We start from the raw sequence: 16,645 nt of genomic DNA on the forward strand, positions 1-16,645 counted from the left end.
CAAAATGTTAAATAGGTGTAGCAGAAAACACTAGCAGGAGATTTAGCAGACCCTGTGTTTGTTGCGGAATTCCTATAAGTGTTTCAGAGAATATATTTATTTGGAGGATATACAAATTGAAATTCCTCTACCGTTGGTGAACTATAACGTAGAGGAATCATCACAGTATCACAGTATTCTCCTACGCACGCGTGTGTACATATGTACTACATACGTGAACCAAAATCGAGCTGCCTGACAATCTCTGTCTATAATTTTTGCATCTGATTTTCATTCTGATGGAGATCCAGAAGATCGAATGTGCATTTTGCATTTGTAACGGAAAGGGAGGAAAATTTTAAACGCAGGATACAAGTCTATTATAACATACATTGTATGTTTGCATGTGTACATCCAAAGCTATTTAACTGATGATGAAATTCAAAACTCTGATAATTAATGTACGTGTATTGAAAATGAAAAGATATAAATTGTGTCCTTCTGCCCTTTAGCAACGATTATATGTACGTATATAAATATATGTTGATATGTAAAGGAACAAAAAATGTTACAATAAAGTAAAAAATATATACGTAATTTCGATATTTCCATGTTTTGTTGAGTGACCTGTCAAAAGAGTGTATTGGATATATTCGTCTGTGCCAAATGTTATATATCTGTTGGTTTTGTTTCTTGTATCGATTAGACGGTTGAATCACTGTATCAAAGTCAAAGAGCATGAGCGAGGAAGGTGATGAAGAAAATACTGAGAAGAGAGAAAGAGAGGGATAGGAAAAATGGTGGTGGGGGGGATTGTTAAAATTTGAAAATACATAATACAATTTCGATGAATACTTCGATGTATTCTTTGTGTGTATATAAATTTATTAAATGCAAAGAATAACTGCTGACGAAAAAGAAATAAAGTAATTGATACGATACTGACACATAGTATTTAGCACGAATGTGCAATTGTAAATCTCAGAAGAAATGCTTACACGATTGATCTTTTGAATGTAGCTTTCCGTATGTCATCCTCTTCTTTTCTAAAGAAAAGATAGACGTTATCCGTTGTATATAGAAGAACATTAATTGCGAAGCATCAATTTGTTTTTTCACGCAGCAGCTCTGTACACCGTAAATTACGAAAAAGAGTGTCAAGTCTGTATAGGAATGTGGCACTTCAAAATGGCTGCCAGTTACTTTGGTAATTTACGGCTGTATCTTTCTTTGTTGTTGCTAATGTAATTACAACTGTGTATTGGAAGATTGTGGAATTGATTTTAAAGAAAAATAGTGGATTGAAGATTTGATGTACACGTTACTCTCATCACATGAGTTGTGCGAAAACGTGAGAATAGAATATGCTCTGAAGTCGTTCTGTCCTGATTGTTGCTTCGATCGAACTTATTTGAAGAAATTTTTCAACTAATGTTTTCTCATGTACAAAAAAAGTGTGTTACTGTGGCTTATTTTATATACAAAGGATCTTCTTAATCAAAGTGTTACATACCTAACGAATAGGTTAGATTTTCGAACGATCTCAATATCGTACATTATAGATATGGATAAATATTTATGAGATTTGCAAATTTATTTCGATCTACAGTAGTCCGTGTATTCAAGTAACATATATGTCAAATTATGGATGCACAAGTAAAACGTATTTCGTCATTTACTGAAATTGTTACAGCCTGTAACATAACAAATAACGTATTTTGTTATCCGTCTATTCATTAACGTCCAACATATAATTGTTATTACGTTTAACAGCAAGTATTTGGTTCAAAGTAATATTAGAATTAGCAATGTACATTATAACTCTTGCATTGAATCAACGTTTCTGTGGCGTTTGGCATATAGTTTTACCACTACAATGACACTATGGAAGATTTAAGCTAAAAGCTTATTAGCATCAAACCATCTAGTTCAGTAAGCATTTTGTTAACACACACATACACACACGCGCGCGCGCGCACGCACACAGAGTATATTTGTTTAACTTACAATTAAAGAATTCATTATAAAGTTTATTGTAACTAAAATTATAGTATCTGAAAAATCATTTTCTTTCAATCAGTTTTTTTTCGTGCTCTTTTCTAAATAATATTGGGTTAGAATTCTATAGCACATTTAAAAGAAGTACAAACTATAAATGATATTATAAATATATTGTAGAATTTGTATGATATCATAAGAGAATAACTTGTGTTGTGTTTTAGATGTATGTACGTATATATACATGTCACAGCCAGATTAAAGCTGGGTCTAAGAAGACCTAGCATGGGCCACTATGAATCCACCCGCAGTTAGCAAATCGAGCACTCGTGGCTCTGGATATCATCAAAAGGCATTAGCTGAAATTCGTAATTCTCTGTTACCTTTTGCAAATATTGGAGGAACAGGTGAAGTGGGTTCCAGTGCCGCTAGCACTATATCTACTTTATCAACAACCAGTGGCATTAGTTCAGCCTCTGGTCTTAGCGGTCTTTCTGGAGCTTCCGGTTCTACCATTGATAAGTCAGATCAGAGACAGTTGTTGACCCAACTATTAACCATGGGTTATTCAGAGGTATGTTGATTTTAAAACAAAATCAAAATGACATATTTAACGTGTCCCAAAGAAATATTTTGATGTCTGATGTAAAATTTGGCATGTACAGGAAATTGCATTGCGAGCTTTAAAGCTAGCTGGCTGGCGACTAGATGCTGCTATAGAGTTTTTAAAGCAAGCGCAAGGAGAATCGCTGAACGGTCTTGGTAAACTCAACAGCAAATTGATCAGAAAACCTAGTTTGGAAAGGGAATTGAGTTTACAGCGTGGTAGTCCCGCATTGGACAGTGGAGCGGGAAGCTCACGATCTGATAGTCCCCGTTTGACGGAGCTTAGTCCGCATCCGCAGTTGAGTCGGCAGTATTCTCCGAGCAACTTTGTGGAACGAGAACCACCTCCCCCTCCACCTCCTAGATGTAGTTCCACGCCACCGCCGCCACCACCGCCTCACGCTCCATATAATCAGTCGAACGTACCTACTAATATGCAGCAAATGCTCAAACGTATGTCTCCTGCCCCAGTCGTTCCTACACGTCCGCCTCCTACTACACCTGGTAATACAGGACCAATTTCAACGTCAGTCAATATACCACAAAGAGGTACGAGTCCGGTGGCAAGTTCTAATAGCAGTTCCAACACTCGTCAACCTATGATAGTTCAAAACGGTCCTCAAGTTCAACAGCAGCTTTCTCAACAAATGCAGGCTCTTAGCATATATCAAACGAGCAACAACAATTCTAATACTCAAGTTGAACCGCCACCGCCGTATCCTATAGTCTCTTCTTCGTCGGGCGGCCCGGTGCAGCCACCATCGTACACTGCTTCTATACAGAACAGACAAAGTCCAACGCAATCACAGCAAGATTACCGCAAGAGTCCTTCCTCTGGAATTTATTCTGGCCCGACGTCCGCCGGATCGCCAAGCCCCATTACCGTCTCCGCCATGTCACCAACTACCCAATCTTCTATGGCTAGGCCAACTCCGTTACAAGCTTGGGGTGCGCGACAGGCTAAAACACAGCCGCCGATAATCATGCAATCCGTTAAAAGTACTCAAGTACAAAAACCAGTTTTACAAACAGCCATTGCACCAACTTCTCCGCAACCGATTTCCACCACTAGCAACACACCTCCACCTCCTCCATCTTATGCTTCCTCCATTCAACAAAAGCAGCAGCAGCAACAACAACAACAACAACAACAACAACCACAATCTCAACAATCGCAGCAACAGCAACAACAGCAACACCAACAACAACAATCATCGACCCAACAGCAGCCACCACCTGCTTATCCACCGGTGAATAATGTTGGTACAACGTGTCCGAATAACATAAACGTAGGAGTGCCAATTGGAGTACCCACCACAGAACCGCCAAGCTATGCGACTACGATGCAAGCATTAGCGGCACAACGGGGTATACATCATCCGCTGCCTCCACCCCCTTATGGAACACCCACCACTGAAGATTCAAATGGAATCGCAGTAATAGAAAACAATACGACTCTCAGATCATCTCCGGTTGCACTTCATCCTCCTTTACAAAGGAAATATTCACCAGCTGACACGTGTCAACATCCAATAGAAACACCGTCTTTACCGTTGATAGTGTCAGCTTCTATACCTATAAGAAATAATAACAATGGAAACAATATCAGCAACGGTGGCTGCGGTAATGGTAGTAACAACGGTGGCGGTGTTGGCAGCAACAGTAACGGTGGTGGCGGCGGTAGTGGTGGTGGTGGTGGCGGTGGTGGCGGCGGCGGCGGCGGCGGTGGTGGCGGTGGTGGTGGTGGCGGCGTTGGTGGTGGTGGCGGCGGCGGCGCCGGCGTCGGTGGTGGTAGTAGTGGTGGTGGTGGTGGGGGTGGTGGTGGTGGTGGTGGTGGTGGTGGTGGCGGTGGTGGTGGTGGTGGTGGCGGCGGCGGCGGCGGCGGCGTTGGCGGCGTCGGCAACAACAGCAACAACAACAGCAGCAGCAGCAACAATAGTAACAATAACAACAATAGTAACCACAATAACAACAACAACAACAACAATAACAACAACAACAACAACAGCAACAACAACAATCATTCACCAGATAGTAACGGGATGAAGGGAGGTAGCAGTTCACCATCACCTTACAAGATCAAACATCAATCCCCAATACCTGAACGAAAACATATGAGCAAAGAAAAGGAAGAAGAACGCAGAGATTGTAAAGTTCGCAATTATTCACCGCAAGCCTTTAAATTTTTTATGGAGCAGCACGTTGAAAATGTACTGAAGTCGCATAAACAACGACTCTATCGTCGGCTACAGTTGGAAACGGAAATGGCTAAAATAGGTCTTAGTGCAGAAGCACAGTGTCAAATGAGAAAAATGTTGTCGCAAAAGGAGTCAAATTACATTCGATTGAAACGAGCGAAAATGGACAAGTCCATGTTTACGAAAATCAAACCGATCGGCGTTGGCGCGTTCGGTGAAGTAACGCTCGTTAGGAAACTTGATACCAACCAATTTTACGCAATGAAGACATTGAGGAAAGCAGATGTACTGAATCGAAATCAAGTTGCCCACGTTAAAGCCGAAAGAGATATATTAGCGGAAGCTGACAATGAATGGGTAGTGAAGCTCTATTATTCCTTCCAAGATAAGGATAACTTATATTTTGTAATGGATTATATTCCTGGTGGTGACTTGATGTCGTTGTTGATCAAATTTGGAATTTTTAAGGAACCTCTGGCAAGATTTTATATTGCCGAGCTTACGTGTGCAGTAGAAAGTGTTCATAAAATGGGTTTTATTCACAGAGATATTAAGCCGGATAATATTTTAATCGATCGGGACGGCCACATCAAATTGACAGACTTTGGCCTATGTACAGGGTTTCGTTGGACTCACAATTCCAAATATTATCAACAAAATGGTAAGAAGAACAAAGAAGCAAATTATTCAGCGTTTTATTGCTTAGTTGTACTTCTTTTGTACGTCTGTCGGCGTTGTTTAGTTATTTGCCTTTTTTTATTGTTATTTCCGATGATAATTCGTATAAAATTGCGATTACATAATAAGTGTTACCGTGAAAACAGGTCACGGGAAACAAGATTCTATGGATCCCGCTGATGACTGGAATAATGAATGTCGTTGCATTCAGTTGAAGCCATTGGAACGTAGGAGGCACAGAGAACATCAAAGGTGTTTAGCGCATTCCTTGGTTGGGACACCAAACTATATCGCGCCTGAAGTACTTCAAAGGACAGGATACACTCAGTTGTGCGACTGGTGGAGTGTCGGTGTAATTTTGTACGAAATGTTAGTTGGATCTCCACCATTCCTTGCAAATACTCCTGCTGAGACACAGTACAAAGTAAGTGAGAGTGTAATTAAGAGGAAGAGTTAGAAAAAGGTAGAGAATTACGTAAAATTCTATTTTACATCGCAGGTGATTAATTGGGAAACGACTCTACATATCCCGAAACAAGCGAACCTATCTGCGGAAGGTATGGATTTGATATTAAAGCTCTGCGTTGGTGCGGATCGTCGATTAGGTAAAAATGCGGATGAAGTAAAAAGTCATCCATTTTTTGCAAGTATCGATTTTGAGAAAGGTTTACGTCGCCAAGTGGCCCCTCACATACCTCGAATACAGTATCCTACCGATACGAGTAATTTCGATCCCGTGGATCCCGATAAATTGCGGAATTCAGAATCATCTGATTCCAACAAGTCGGATGAATTATTGGATAATGGAAAACCATTTCACGGTTTTTTCGAGTTCACTTTTAGACGTTTCTTTGACGACGGTGGTGGTCCTGCGTATCCTAGTCGAATAAGTTTGGACGATAATGACAATCAAGGTCCTGTTTACGTATGACAATAGGTATGTAAGTTTCATTCACGTCAAAGATAAGATAATGCAATATCGTTTCACGTTCGATTGGACGCTATTACTTGTAAATATTATTCGAAAGGGTTTATTCAGGATCGCTGACGGGTGATTAAAACAAAAAAAAACATTAAGTCGTGAACGAACGTATACCGTACTATATTAGACGAAGTGAAAAAGTACTACGATCGTAAAACGGGACCCTCGCGTTTGTTCCTTAAACTCGATATATATATATATATATATATATATATATATATATATATATATATATATATATATATACGATACACATATATTCACGCGTTTCATTAATCGTGTTCTTTTGTTTTCTTTCCTATCCCCGCTTCCCTGATCTCCATCCTTCAACCCCGTGTCTACCCTTTTAACTCAAGTTATTCTCATAATCGGAGATCGTTGGAATTTCGAATTGCCTTTTCACAAACATCTACGTTTATTTTTTTTTTTTTATTTTTTTTTTAAATCTTTTCTTTTGGCTAGAACAGTCGATGAAATAAATGTAAAACGGAATTACATGGAATTATGAAATCCAAATTTATGGGCATTTATGGTGTGTTTATGGTACAGTTGTTATAATTTTACTGTCACACAACGTGACACAATATACATACATTGATTTAGGGTCTTCAGTTACGATAGCTTTCACGTAACCCCACAATCCCATAATGCGTGGTAAAAAACATCTTTCCCTTTTTTTATCCCCTCCCCCTTTTTTGTTAAAAATATCTGTTAAATTCGCTTGCATCGAAGCGCATGCAATCTCAAATGTAATTATTAAACGTAATGGTCAATCAAGAGAAAGGAAAGTAAATGATCGATGGCTAGGCAACATATACTCTTACGTAGTATATTTATGTTAAAGAAAAGGTATTGTGCTTGCCATTTTCATTGGTACTGGCTTTTGTGCCCATTGGAAACACGTGTTTGTATGTTTCAGCAAGTACTGTGATATTGCAGATAATTAGAATAATGTGGCTTTTAAATGTATCGGTCTTATTTAACTTCTTTTTTTTTTTTTTTACATCGAATGCTACAACAAATATAAATAATTATTATTGCTAAATATTAATTGTTACTGTATAGATTCTTGGATGGATGTAATGTGTTCATTGCATATTTTATGCAGCTTTTAATTGTCAAGCCTTCTTTCTTCCAATGTGTTTCTCCTTCTTCAATTTTTTTCTCTTTCTTCCTCCTTTTGTTACTTATTTCCATCCCTCCCTCCCTTCATTCCTTCTTCTTTGTCTTTCGTCTCTGTTTTTTTACACTACATAATTTTGCTTCATATACTGTATATGTCTCGTATATGCCTTTTACATTTTCTCAACGAGATTAGACGTATAATTTTGATTAAAAACTTTGGAGAGAATTTACGAGACAGGAGGCGAACGATAATTATGATAAGAGGCAAACAGTTAGAATGATGAATTATACAAAAGAATTCTAAATGTAATTTAAGTGAACACACAAGTAAATAATGTAACGTCAACTAAGTAACATTTATAAAATAGCCTGTTTCATTCATGTATAACATCCAAAACGTTGTAATCATATTTTATTTATAATATGAATGATAAATGTTTCTTTCTTCATTTTTCTTCTTTATTTTTTCATTTGATAAACAAGATTTAGCGCCTAGAATAATAAATTACCATTACTAATTCTTTTTTCTTCTTCATCAAACATTTAGATTTTTTATCAGTCTCTTTCCAAGGATGTTGACGTTACTCATTTTGTAGAAAAAGAGGGAAGTACTATGTTACTGCATCAAAAATATGTGTACTGTGTACAAAATAAAGATAAATTGTTTTATGTATGGTTATACATATTGACAACAGAAAGTGGATCATTAATCTTTAATGGCTAACTATATTTACAGATGACTGATGAAGATTGACAAATATGAGAGCATGTTTTATGATGTAACACTGGAACAGTAACGATCAGTATTAAAAAAAATAACTCAGCTGAATTTGATCCAAAGCTTTACTAAGTTTCATGGTCCTTCTTCCATAGATATTCGTTTGGAAATACTTCAAATTTTCACATTCATGCTGTATATAACAAAAGAGGAAAAACGTCAAATCTCCTATTTCAAATAGACCATAAAAAACAAAGAAATTGGTGAAAGCGACGGTTATCTGAACGTTACTGTATCACTAATATATGATTAATGTTAATAAGTACTCGTATCGCATGATTTATTCATTACTGTGCGTATGAAGAAGATAGGGTACTACATATATGAAAAAGAACAGAACGAAAGGAAAGAAACAAGTGAAAAGCCAGGAACGATTTAAGATTTGTTACCAATAACGCGTTCATACGACTAACGAACGATTTTTGTTAGATGTAAATTCAGTATGTAGATATACATATAGGAAGAGAAAGAGGGACTATTAAAAAAAGCAAGTATTTTTATACTTTTGAATTTCGGACGATAGATGCGTCCATTAAGAGTGTCAATGCTTTAAGAGTGAAGAAAAGGAAGAGAATAAAGACAGGGAAGATGGATGGAATAGAAGTATGAATTTTATATAGAACGCATTTAAGTCGTTTTGTACCCAATAGTATGTATGTAAAATATTCATTTGTTTGAATTGTGCAGGAAGAAAAGAAAGAAAGATCAGACTTACAACGTGGTAAATTGTTGCTTGACGAAAGAATCAAATACTGTGTTACATCACATTTGACAAATAATGAATACCAAAGGGATTTACTCTTATTATCATGAAAGTAATCCTTGTATACTACAATCGCTAATTTTATTCGTTGTATACAGAATTTTGCATGTGTAGTTTTAATTAATAGATGTGTGAGAAGCAATTGCAAAAAAATATTAAGTCGCTTAGTTACGTGACCAAGACGCTAACAGAAATCGTCGATAAGCACTAATTTTCATTCTGTATAATAGATCACAAACGGTCAGCCATAAATTGACACGATTCGTGTAAAACATATTCTGCGTAATATCCATGGTTCTATCTTGATTGGATTCTTAAAGAGACTTTTTTGAAATCGATTACACACATCGCGAGACAATTAATACGTTACGACCCTTTGAAATAGTATCTAAGCATCGATCGATATACAAAACAGAGCACTTAACTTCTTCTTATAAGGCTGAAGATTTATCATGAAAAGTGGCATTTGTCGAAACATTTGTATGAAAACATTGTTCTGGTACTTTACATAAAAAAGTACGCACGGAATAAGACTTCTGACTACAAACTAATTATTCGCAGTCGACGTGTTAGATTCGAACATTTCATGATTGACAAGTCGGTACCTCTCACCTTATATTGAAAAAAAGATATTTTTATACCAGAAAATATATGTATATGTATATAATAACTTACTTCTAAACATTATTCATATATGATTATAAAATAATATCCATTGATTTAAATATATCTGAATTAAACTCAGTTCGATTAATAAATTGTAATATCCTTACAAGTGTAAGACGTTTCACATCATAGAATTATTTTACAGGTTATATTCTATTATATTCTATTGGAATTATACGATAATATAATATAGAGGTATATTAACCCATGTGTCAAAGGAAAGTGATTTCAAATTAGATATAATTGTACAGTTTGTATCATCTTTTTCTGTTTTGTAACTACCTACATTATTAAAGTAAGAAAAGAGAAACAAGTTAGTTTTGTAACACATTATAATATATATTAAATTTTGTATATATTTTGGATAATTATTCTAAATTAAAACAATACGCAGCGCTTACATACTCTAAGTTATTATATATGTCACATTACCATGAATCAATTTATGTCATCCTAATTTGTCTAATGCTATCAATAAATCCTCTGGTCTAAATAAGATGCAGGTTTCATAGAAATATTTAGAGAATCTTATATATTATGAAACCTGGACTATCCTGAGTGAGTGATAAACTTTTTATAAAAAATTTCTTTTTTAGTTTTCCACTAAAGTTGATAGTGTCTATTGAATCGTTGGATTATCATTGAGAAAGAAAACATGAAATCACGATTAAAACGTACATATATTTCGTAAATATACATATATTTTTTCGGTTAACATTCAAGGTGATTGACCTTTTATCAGAAAAATTTCAAATATCCGCGGGCTTCTCGATGTTACGTAATCCAGCCGCTGTACTCTAAAATCAATTGGTTAAACAGTACCTACATACGTAGAACAGTGTAAGGAACAAGATTGTGGAAAAAGAGAATATATATCCACTATCATGGAATATTACAATGATCTGGTGGAAGTGCATTAAAGGGTTTTAATACCATGGAATTCTTATCGGAAATGAATTCCTATTAGTTGAGGAATATTTTATCACATTTATCGTTTATGTAACCAGATCTACGCGTGTGTGCTTTCGAAGTAACATTCATAGTATATGCATACACACATACATCCTGCTATATATACGTTACTGACTCCGCGTGCGCCTGCGGGTTACTGGTATACTGGTATACATACAGATACGTACCTTACGGCCACTTTGTTTTGAAAAGCCTATTTCTTGAAGAAATAAGAAAAAAGATAAATCGCCAATATGAATCGTCTTAAGAAACTCTTCTCCAGTAAAGAAACTCGAGAATATTTAATGAGGCAAGCTACTTAAAAATTTTTGTCTCTAAATCTATATATTACGTATAGATGTATGCGTGCGTGTGCATGGTGTGTGCATTCGTGTGCTGTGTGTGGTGTATGCATCAGGTACTAAAAATATGTAGGTACATATTCATATGCATTGTCATGCTCTTTAAACTGAAAAGAAATTGACATTTGAAAGTCATACTTTTGTTTGTAGTACACATTTTTGGGGTCCTGTGGCTAATTGGGGAATTCCAGTTGCTGCGATCATCGATACGCAAAGAGATCCGAGATACATCAGCGGCAAGATGACATTTGGTTAGTTTATCGATAATTTTATTGTTTTTTGATACTGTTATTCACTGCTAAATTTTACACATTAATCGTTTAATATCCGAAACTAGACTAAAAAGTTATTAAAATATCTGAAAGCAATAGAATTTTGAAAAAAGTATCAAATAGTTTCCAAGTTTCAAACTTCAGTCACAGAAGTTTATAATGATCAAACTCTTCTGTAAATATAATATGACACATCGCAAAGAATATAGAACAGAAATGAGTTATTTGCCAAAAGTATTAATATTTTTGTGAGACTTTATAATCATTTTTTTCAGCTTTATGCTTATATTCGGCAATGTTCATGCGATTTGCTCTCAAAGTCCAGCCAAGAAACTTGCTTCTCTTTGCCTGCCACTTTGTAAACGAAGGTGCACAACTCACTCAAGGTTTTAGATTTATTAAGTATCACTTACTAGATAAGACTGAATGATAGGAAGTATTAACTTTGTATAAAGTATTTTTCTAATCTTCTTAACTATAGTCTTAGTTATCTTTAGAATGAAATGCAAATGTAAATATATAATAATAAACAACTGTTTGCAATGAAAGATAAATTTTATTTCGGAAGAGTTATCTAAGATAAAGTATGGTAAAGTATTCAAACAGGTCAGTAAAAAACAACTAAATAATAGTGTACAAGCCAGACTCCATAGTATATTTATTAGGAACAGTAAAGTCACTGCATGTATTGGTGAAAGATTGTCAAACAAGAAAAATCCATTGAAAATAATTAAACGTGATTATATATGGCATATATTTTGTCATAACATGTATACAAAAGGTATAAAATGTGTGTTTTAAAATATACAGTAAGAGAAATAGTTTTATAATTGCTGGCACACTGTACTAAAAAATATAACAAACTTACATGTACATGAATATACAATGTCATTTTCTATCTTTAGATAAACCATTGTTTGCACATGAAAAAGCATATATTCATACAAACAATACTATATAAATATATAAAATTTTTTTTTCCTATTTCTACATCTTATGAAAAAACATTTTCAGATAATTATACTATTTAAGAAGTATAAAATGTAACGTGTGAACATCATTGGGCGGACTACAATACTGTTCATTTACCGTAAGTTTATGAAACTCGAAATTGTTTGCTTAATGGACGGCATAACGGTACATAAATATCTGCTGATATTGTTATCGTAAAAAATTATTTACTTTTAATTAAATAACTGAGTATCGATGCGAAGAGCAGTATCCAGCTAACTTGTGTCGATGAAGCACCAGCTAAACGACATTTAAACATATCGTACCTATGAAAGAAATATGTATCATTTCCACTGTATTATTATTTGAATTGAGATTTAGCAATTTTTCTATCACACGTGATCAGTTCTAATTACCTAGTTTCTTGATCACTGATTAAATTGCTGAATTCGGCTTCTACCAACTGACCATCATAGTACGTGATTAAATCTTCGAACGGATATTCGAAACCTTGTTTACATTCACATTTATAACCGCCTATTTCGAAACCTCTACCAAGGATTGGGACACACTAGAGAAAAAAGAAAGAAAGAAAGAAAGAAAGAAAGAAAGAAAGAAAGAAAGAAAGAAAGAAAGGAAGAAAGGAAGGAAGGAAGGAAGGAAGGAAGGAAGGAAGGAAGTTATCCAGTGTTTATCGTCCATTTTATGTAATTTCTTCTTTATAACGAATAATTGATTTAGAGAGAATGTAATATCTTACGTATGATGTCTTTCTATCACATTTATGAGTGCCCTTGAATGCGTTCGATGCGTAGAACATATCATCGCATTGATTGATATCGAGCTGAAGTAGGTCCATGGTAACAGCTACAACGCCCCTGTGTAAGGATTGTATTATAAAATGCAATCTTGCTTGTCTTCTTTCTTTGTAATCAAACAGGTTTTCTATTCTTTGTAGAGTATCTCGCATTCGATTCCTCATGTACATATACTATGACTCGGTTCAGTTGTACGTGTGGATAAAAGTACTTACTTGAATTCCAGTTTCTCTTTCAAACTGTCCAAGCCGAAAAACGGGGATGCATATGTAATTACCCATTTCTTCACTCTGCCGTTACAATCGAAGTATGGAGTTGTCCAGTGGCCATGATTCAGGTTTGCTGCCCTGTACAGACGGCAAACATGTGTTCCCACACATTAAAATACATCATATTTCGAATATGAAATTTTTTTCGTTCTTCTCAATCTCATCAATTTCGCCTCTTTATATTCTCTGCTTGCGTTCTTTCTTACCTATACGAATTTGGATAATGTTCATACTTTTTTAAATATTCCCCGGTCTCGTTATACCGAATTTTTATTTTCATGTAATACTTTTCCAGTTCATCGAAGTTTGTTGCCCATCTTTGTTTCAATACTTGGAAATAACTTTTTTCAGTGTACACCTCATCTGCAAACATTTGTTCAAATCGCATTTAAAGAAAAGATTTTCATTCGAAAGACACATGTTTGCATCAGCGTTACCTGTTTTATTGAGTCTGGCCAAATCTTCAACCTTGAATTTACGGGTATTTAGTTGAGTTTTATAAGCGTACGGAGCAAAAAACGTTCTATTCGTGAATTTGTTACGATCCCAAAATGTCCCAGCAGACCATATTTTAGTATCTCCAAGAACTAATGCTAAAGTTTCGCCAATCATTTGATCTTCTGTAAGCGGTCTGTCCGCTACCCTTTTTCCGGAATACACCTCGTGGGGATCAGAAATTTGCAAGAACGCGCTAATAAAATTTGCCAATCTAGTCGCCATTTTTGCTTCATTTTCAAAGAATTCTTTGGCACCAAAACTTATATCTCCGCGCAAAGTTAAATCTTCTTGCGTGTAACTGCATACGTGTAATTTGAAATGTAGAACGTGATAATTCTGATTCTTTTATTCATTGAATCTAGAGTTTTGAAGAATATTATAGAGGAACATTAAAACTTACTTTTTGCACGTTTTCGAGTTGACGCTTAAAATAAATTTAACTGTTTGATCTATGTTTACTTTTGCGGATCGTAATGCTTCTGGTCCAACGGAGTAATTTCTATAATGATAAAATTGTTCAAGATATTTTTCTCTAATATGTGGCTTTGCCTTTTCCCATTGTACTGGCATCTTGTGAATCCCTAGAAGGTAAAATGTACAATACAAAAATAGTCGTTATAATCGACTAAAACCGTAAAAAAAGGAGACAGAAGAGAAATAGAAGGAAGATTAACTTACATCCTATTTTAGTACAATCAAATCCATTATAATATTGCTCTTGAGTTGCTCTCTCTACAATTTCTCCAAGATACGGCCGTCGCACTACTGTTGGTAGTCTGAAACCTGGCTTACATCTACATTGATATCCCCCTCTTCGAAAGCCCCAGCCTTGTAATGGTTCACACTAAACACACAAATATGAATTAAGATTGACTGGAGCAACATTATAAGGTGTACAATATATTGCACTTCCGTTTACGTTCAATACCTCGGTAGTTTCTGTTTTACATCTAGCAGTATTTGCAAATCTATTTGGTCCACTATTCCCTTTCCCCTTAGGACATTGATTTATATCTATTCTATCAAAATCCATTTCTATTACGGATATAGCAGTGTATCTAAAACAAGAAGAAAGTGGTTTACAACAGGCTCTAAAGGAACAATTTCAGGTATGATGATTTATTAAAATATACGTTGGGTATTCTATATGTCTGAATCCTGTGTGTCTTGGATATATGTCTGTAATAGGTACAACTGCTGCCACAAGCCATCGATTTGATCTGCCACAATCATAATAAGGTCTGGTCCATTTTACAGGCCCAGGATATTCATCTGCCCCTGTAAGACAAAGGAATAAGGAACATGTGAAATTGTTGAGCGAATAACTTCTTAATATTAGTCTATTATTTACATTATTATACCTGGAGGACCATGAAATGTAAACGTTTCATTGGTATTATTAGCATAACGAATCTCAACTTGATAAGTAGTTTTAGTATCGTGCCTTTTTTCAACATTATCTGGTAGCCATTTCTTATACCTAAATTCATAATATTGATACATAATACCATCTAAATAATGAAAATTTTCGTTAGAATATTCGCTTACCATTCATTTATACGATAATAATCCGTTGTATAGTCTTCGCTAAGACTATCACTGGCAAATGCACCAAGATCTTTTACAGTAAATGTATTTCTTGTGGATATTCTTTCCAAGTGTATTGGATCATTAAAATCATCAGCTCTAAATGTTCGCGGAGCAAATCTAGGCATGGTTTTGTTAAAAAAGCCTCTATAGGATGGAGAATAGGACATATTTGGTGAGAAGTATATAGCAGAAGCATTTATATACGGATTTGAAGAAACATCAGCAACTGTTGATAAAAAATAATACATCATGCCTGGATCGTATGTATCATTGATAGCTGGACGTATAAATCGTGATTGTAGAATGTAGCTCCAAAAGAAAGATCTACTAAGAGCCATATTATGAAGATGCAGTAAGGCAGTTCTATTTGGGAATACAGGATTGATATTAATGTCCTTGATGTCAGGCAAATGCGAAACCGTGTCTTCCGGTAAATACAGATCTCCGAGATGTTGAATAGGACAATTTTCTTCGTCAATTTTATCCATTCTCAACCGAATTTCGTCAAATGCATCTCTAGCTTGCCACTCATATTGCCCGACAACGCCCAAACAGCAGAAACACACAATCACCGTCGCATAGATTTTCGAATTAATACATTTCATTTTGACTAGAGAATATTTAACTTCGTTTTTTCATTCGTATCATTACTTTGCTAATTCTAGCAAACATGAAATAACAATAGTACAGGCAAAACGAAAAGAAAAAAGTAACCGACGATACTATGTTCATTCGAGCTACTCTACTACACCATGCGCTACACTGCGTTCCAGCAACAGGCTAGCAAATCGACAAGACAAGAAAAAGCATGAAAGCACACTTCGTGTACTATACTATACAATGCATACCTACATATACATATTTAATACGAAAGTGTTTTTAACCGTGTTCCCTCTGACACGATACTGTTCCAATGTTTTTACGTTACAGTATGCAAAAGAAAATTCAATTCTGTAATAATTTGTTAACGCTTATAGAAAGTGTTCATTTTTGGTTATACTGACTGACAATGAGATATATACACACACTATACGCTATACGCTATGTGCATATGTAACTTTTTATTTCTGAATTGAATGGAATACAATTCTTATCTGTAATCTGCAATTGATGAGAAAGAAGGAAAGTGGCATTTTCAGAAGAGAAGAAGGAAAAAGTACT

The 16,645-nt window shown here is 35.3% G+C and overlaps 4 protein-coding genes across 5 annotated transcripts; 2 read left to right on the forward strand and 2 right to left on the reverse strand.

Annotated features, from left to right (window-relative positions):
* Positions 1 to 476: 476 nt before the first annotated feature.
* LOC143182200 (uncharacterized) lies at positions 477 to 1,471 on the reverse strand. The gene has a single exon (XM_076383058.1). It carries the CDS (start codon positions 717 to 719, stop codon positions 498 to 500), a length of 222 nt encoding a protein of 73 aa, XP_076239173.1. The 5' UTR covers positions 720 to 1,471; the 3' UTR covers positions 477 to 497.
* Wts (serine/threonine-protein kinase warts) lies at positions 1,471 to 8,962 on the forward strand. Its single transcript, XM_076383059.1, has 7 exons — positions 1,471 to 1,911; positions 2,202 to 2,551; positions 2,643 to 4,187; positions 4,527 to 5,442; positions 5,606 to 5,883; positions 5,959 to 6,396; positions 8,303 to 8,962. Exons 2-6 carry the CDS (start codon positions 2,273 to 2,275, stop codon positions 6,388 to 6,390), a joined length of 3,450 nt encoding a protein of 1,149 aa, XP_076239174.1. The 5' UTR covers positions 1,471 to 1,911; positions 2,202 to 2,272; the 3' UTR covers positions 6,391 to 6,396; positions 8,303 to 8,962.
* A 1,638-nt stretch (positions 8,963 to 10,600) lies between these two features.
* Positions 10,601 to 12,031, forward strand: Mpc1 (mitochondrial pyruvate carrier). The gene is made up of 3 exons (XM_076383057.1): positions 10,601 to 11,034; positions 11,237 to 11,337; positions 11,634 to 12,031. Exons 1-3 carry the CDS (start codon positions 10,979 to 10,981, stop codon positions 11,786 to 11,788), a joined length of 312 nt encoding a protein of 103 aa, XP_076239172.1. The 5' UTR covers positions 10,601 to 10,978; the 3' UTR covers positions 11,789 to 12,031.
* A 146-nt stretch (positions 12,032 to 12,177) lies between these two features.
* LOC143182196 (uncharacterized) lies at positions 12,178 to 16,232 on the reverse strand. Of its 2 annotated transcripts, XM_076383049.1 has the most exons (12): positions 15,443 to 16,232; positions 15,256 to 15,374; positions 15,028 to 15,172; positions 14,823 to 14,952; positions 14,573 to 14,738; positions 14,295 to 14,475; positions 13,834 to 14,192; positions 13,603 to 13,759; positions 13,343 to 13,474; positions 13,070 to 13,187; positions 12,726 to 12,880; positions 12,178 to 12,635 (listed from the first exon to the last, which is right to left on the reverse strand). In XM_076383049.1, exons 1-12 carry the CDS (start codon positions 16,087 to 16,089, stop codon positions 12,533 to 12,535), a joined length of 2,412 nt encoding a protein of 803 aa, XP_076239164.1. In that variant the 5' UTR covers positions 16,090 to 16,232; the 3' UTR covers positions 12,178 to 12,532. The 2 variants fall into 2 exon arrangements, with proteins under 2 accessions (XP_076239164.1, XP_076239165.1); XM_076383050.1 differs by lacking the exon at positions 12,726 to 12,880.
* Positions 16,233 to 16,645: the final 413 nt, after the last annotated feature.

The sequence above is a fragment of the Calliopsis andreniformis genome, chromosome 8 (genome assembly GCF_051401765.1).
Source record: "Calliopsis andreniformis isolate RMS-2024a chromosome 8, iyCalAndr_principal, whole genome shotgun sequence".
NCBI lineage: Eukaryota > Metazoa > Arthropoda > Insecta > Hymenoptera > Andrenidae > Calliopsis > Calliopsis andreniformis.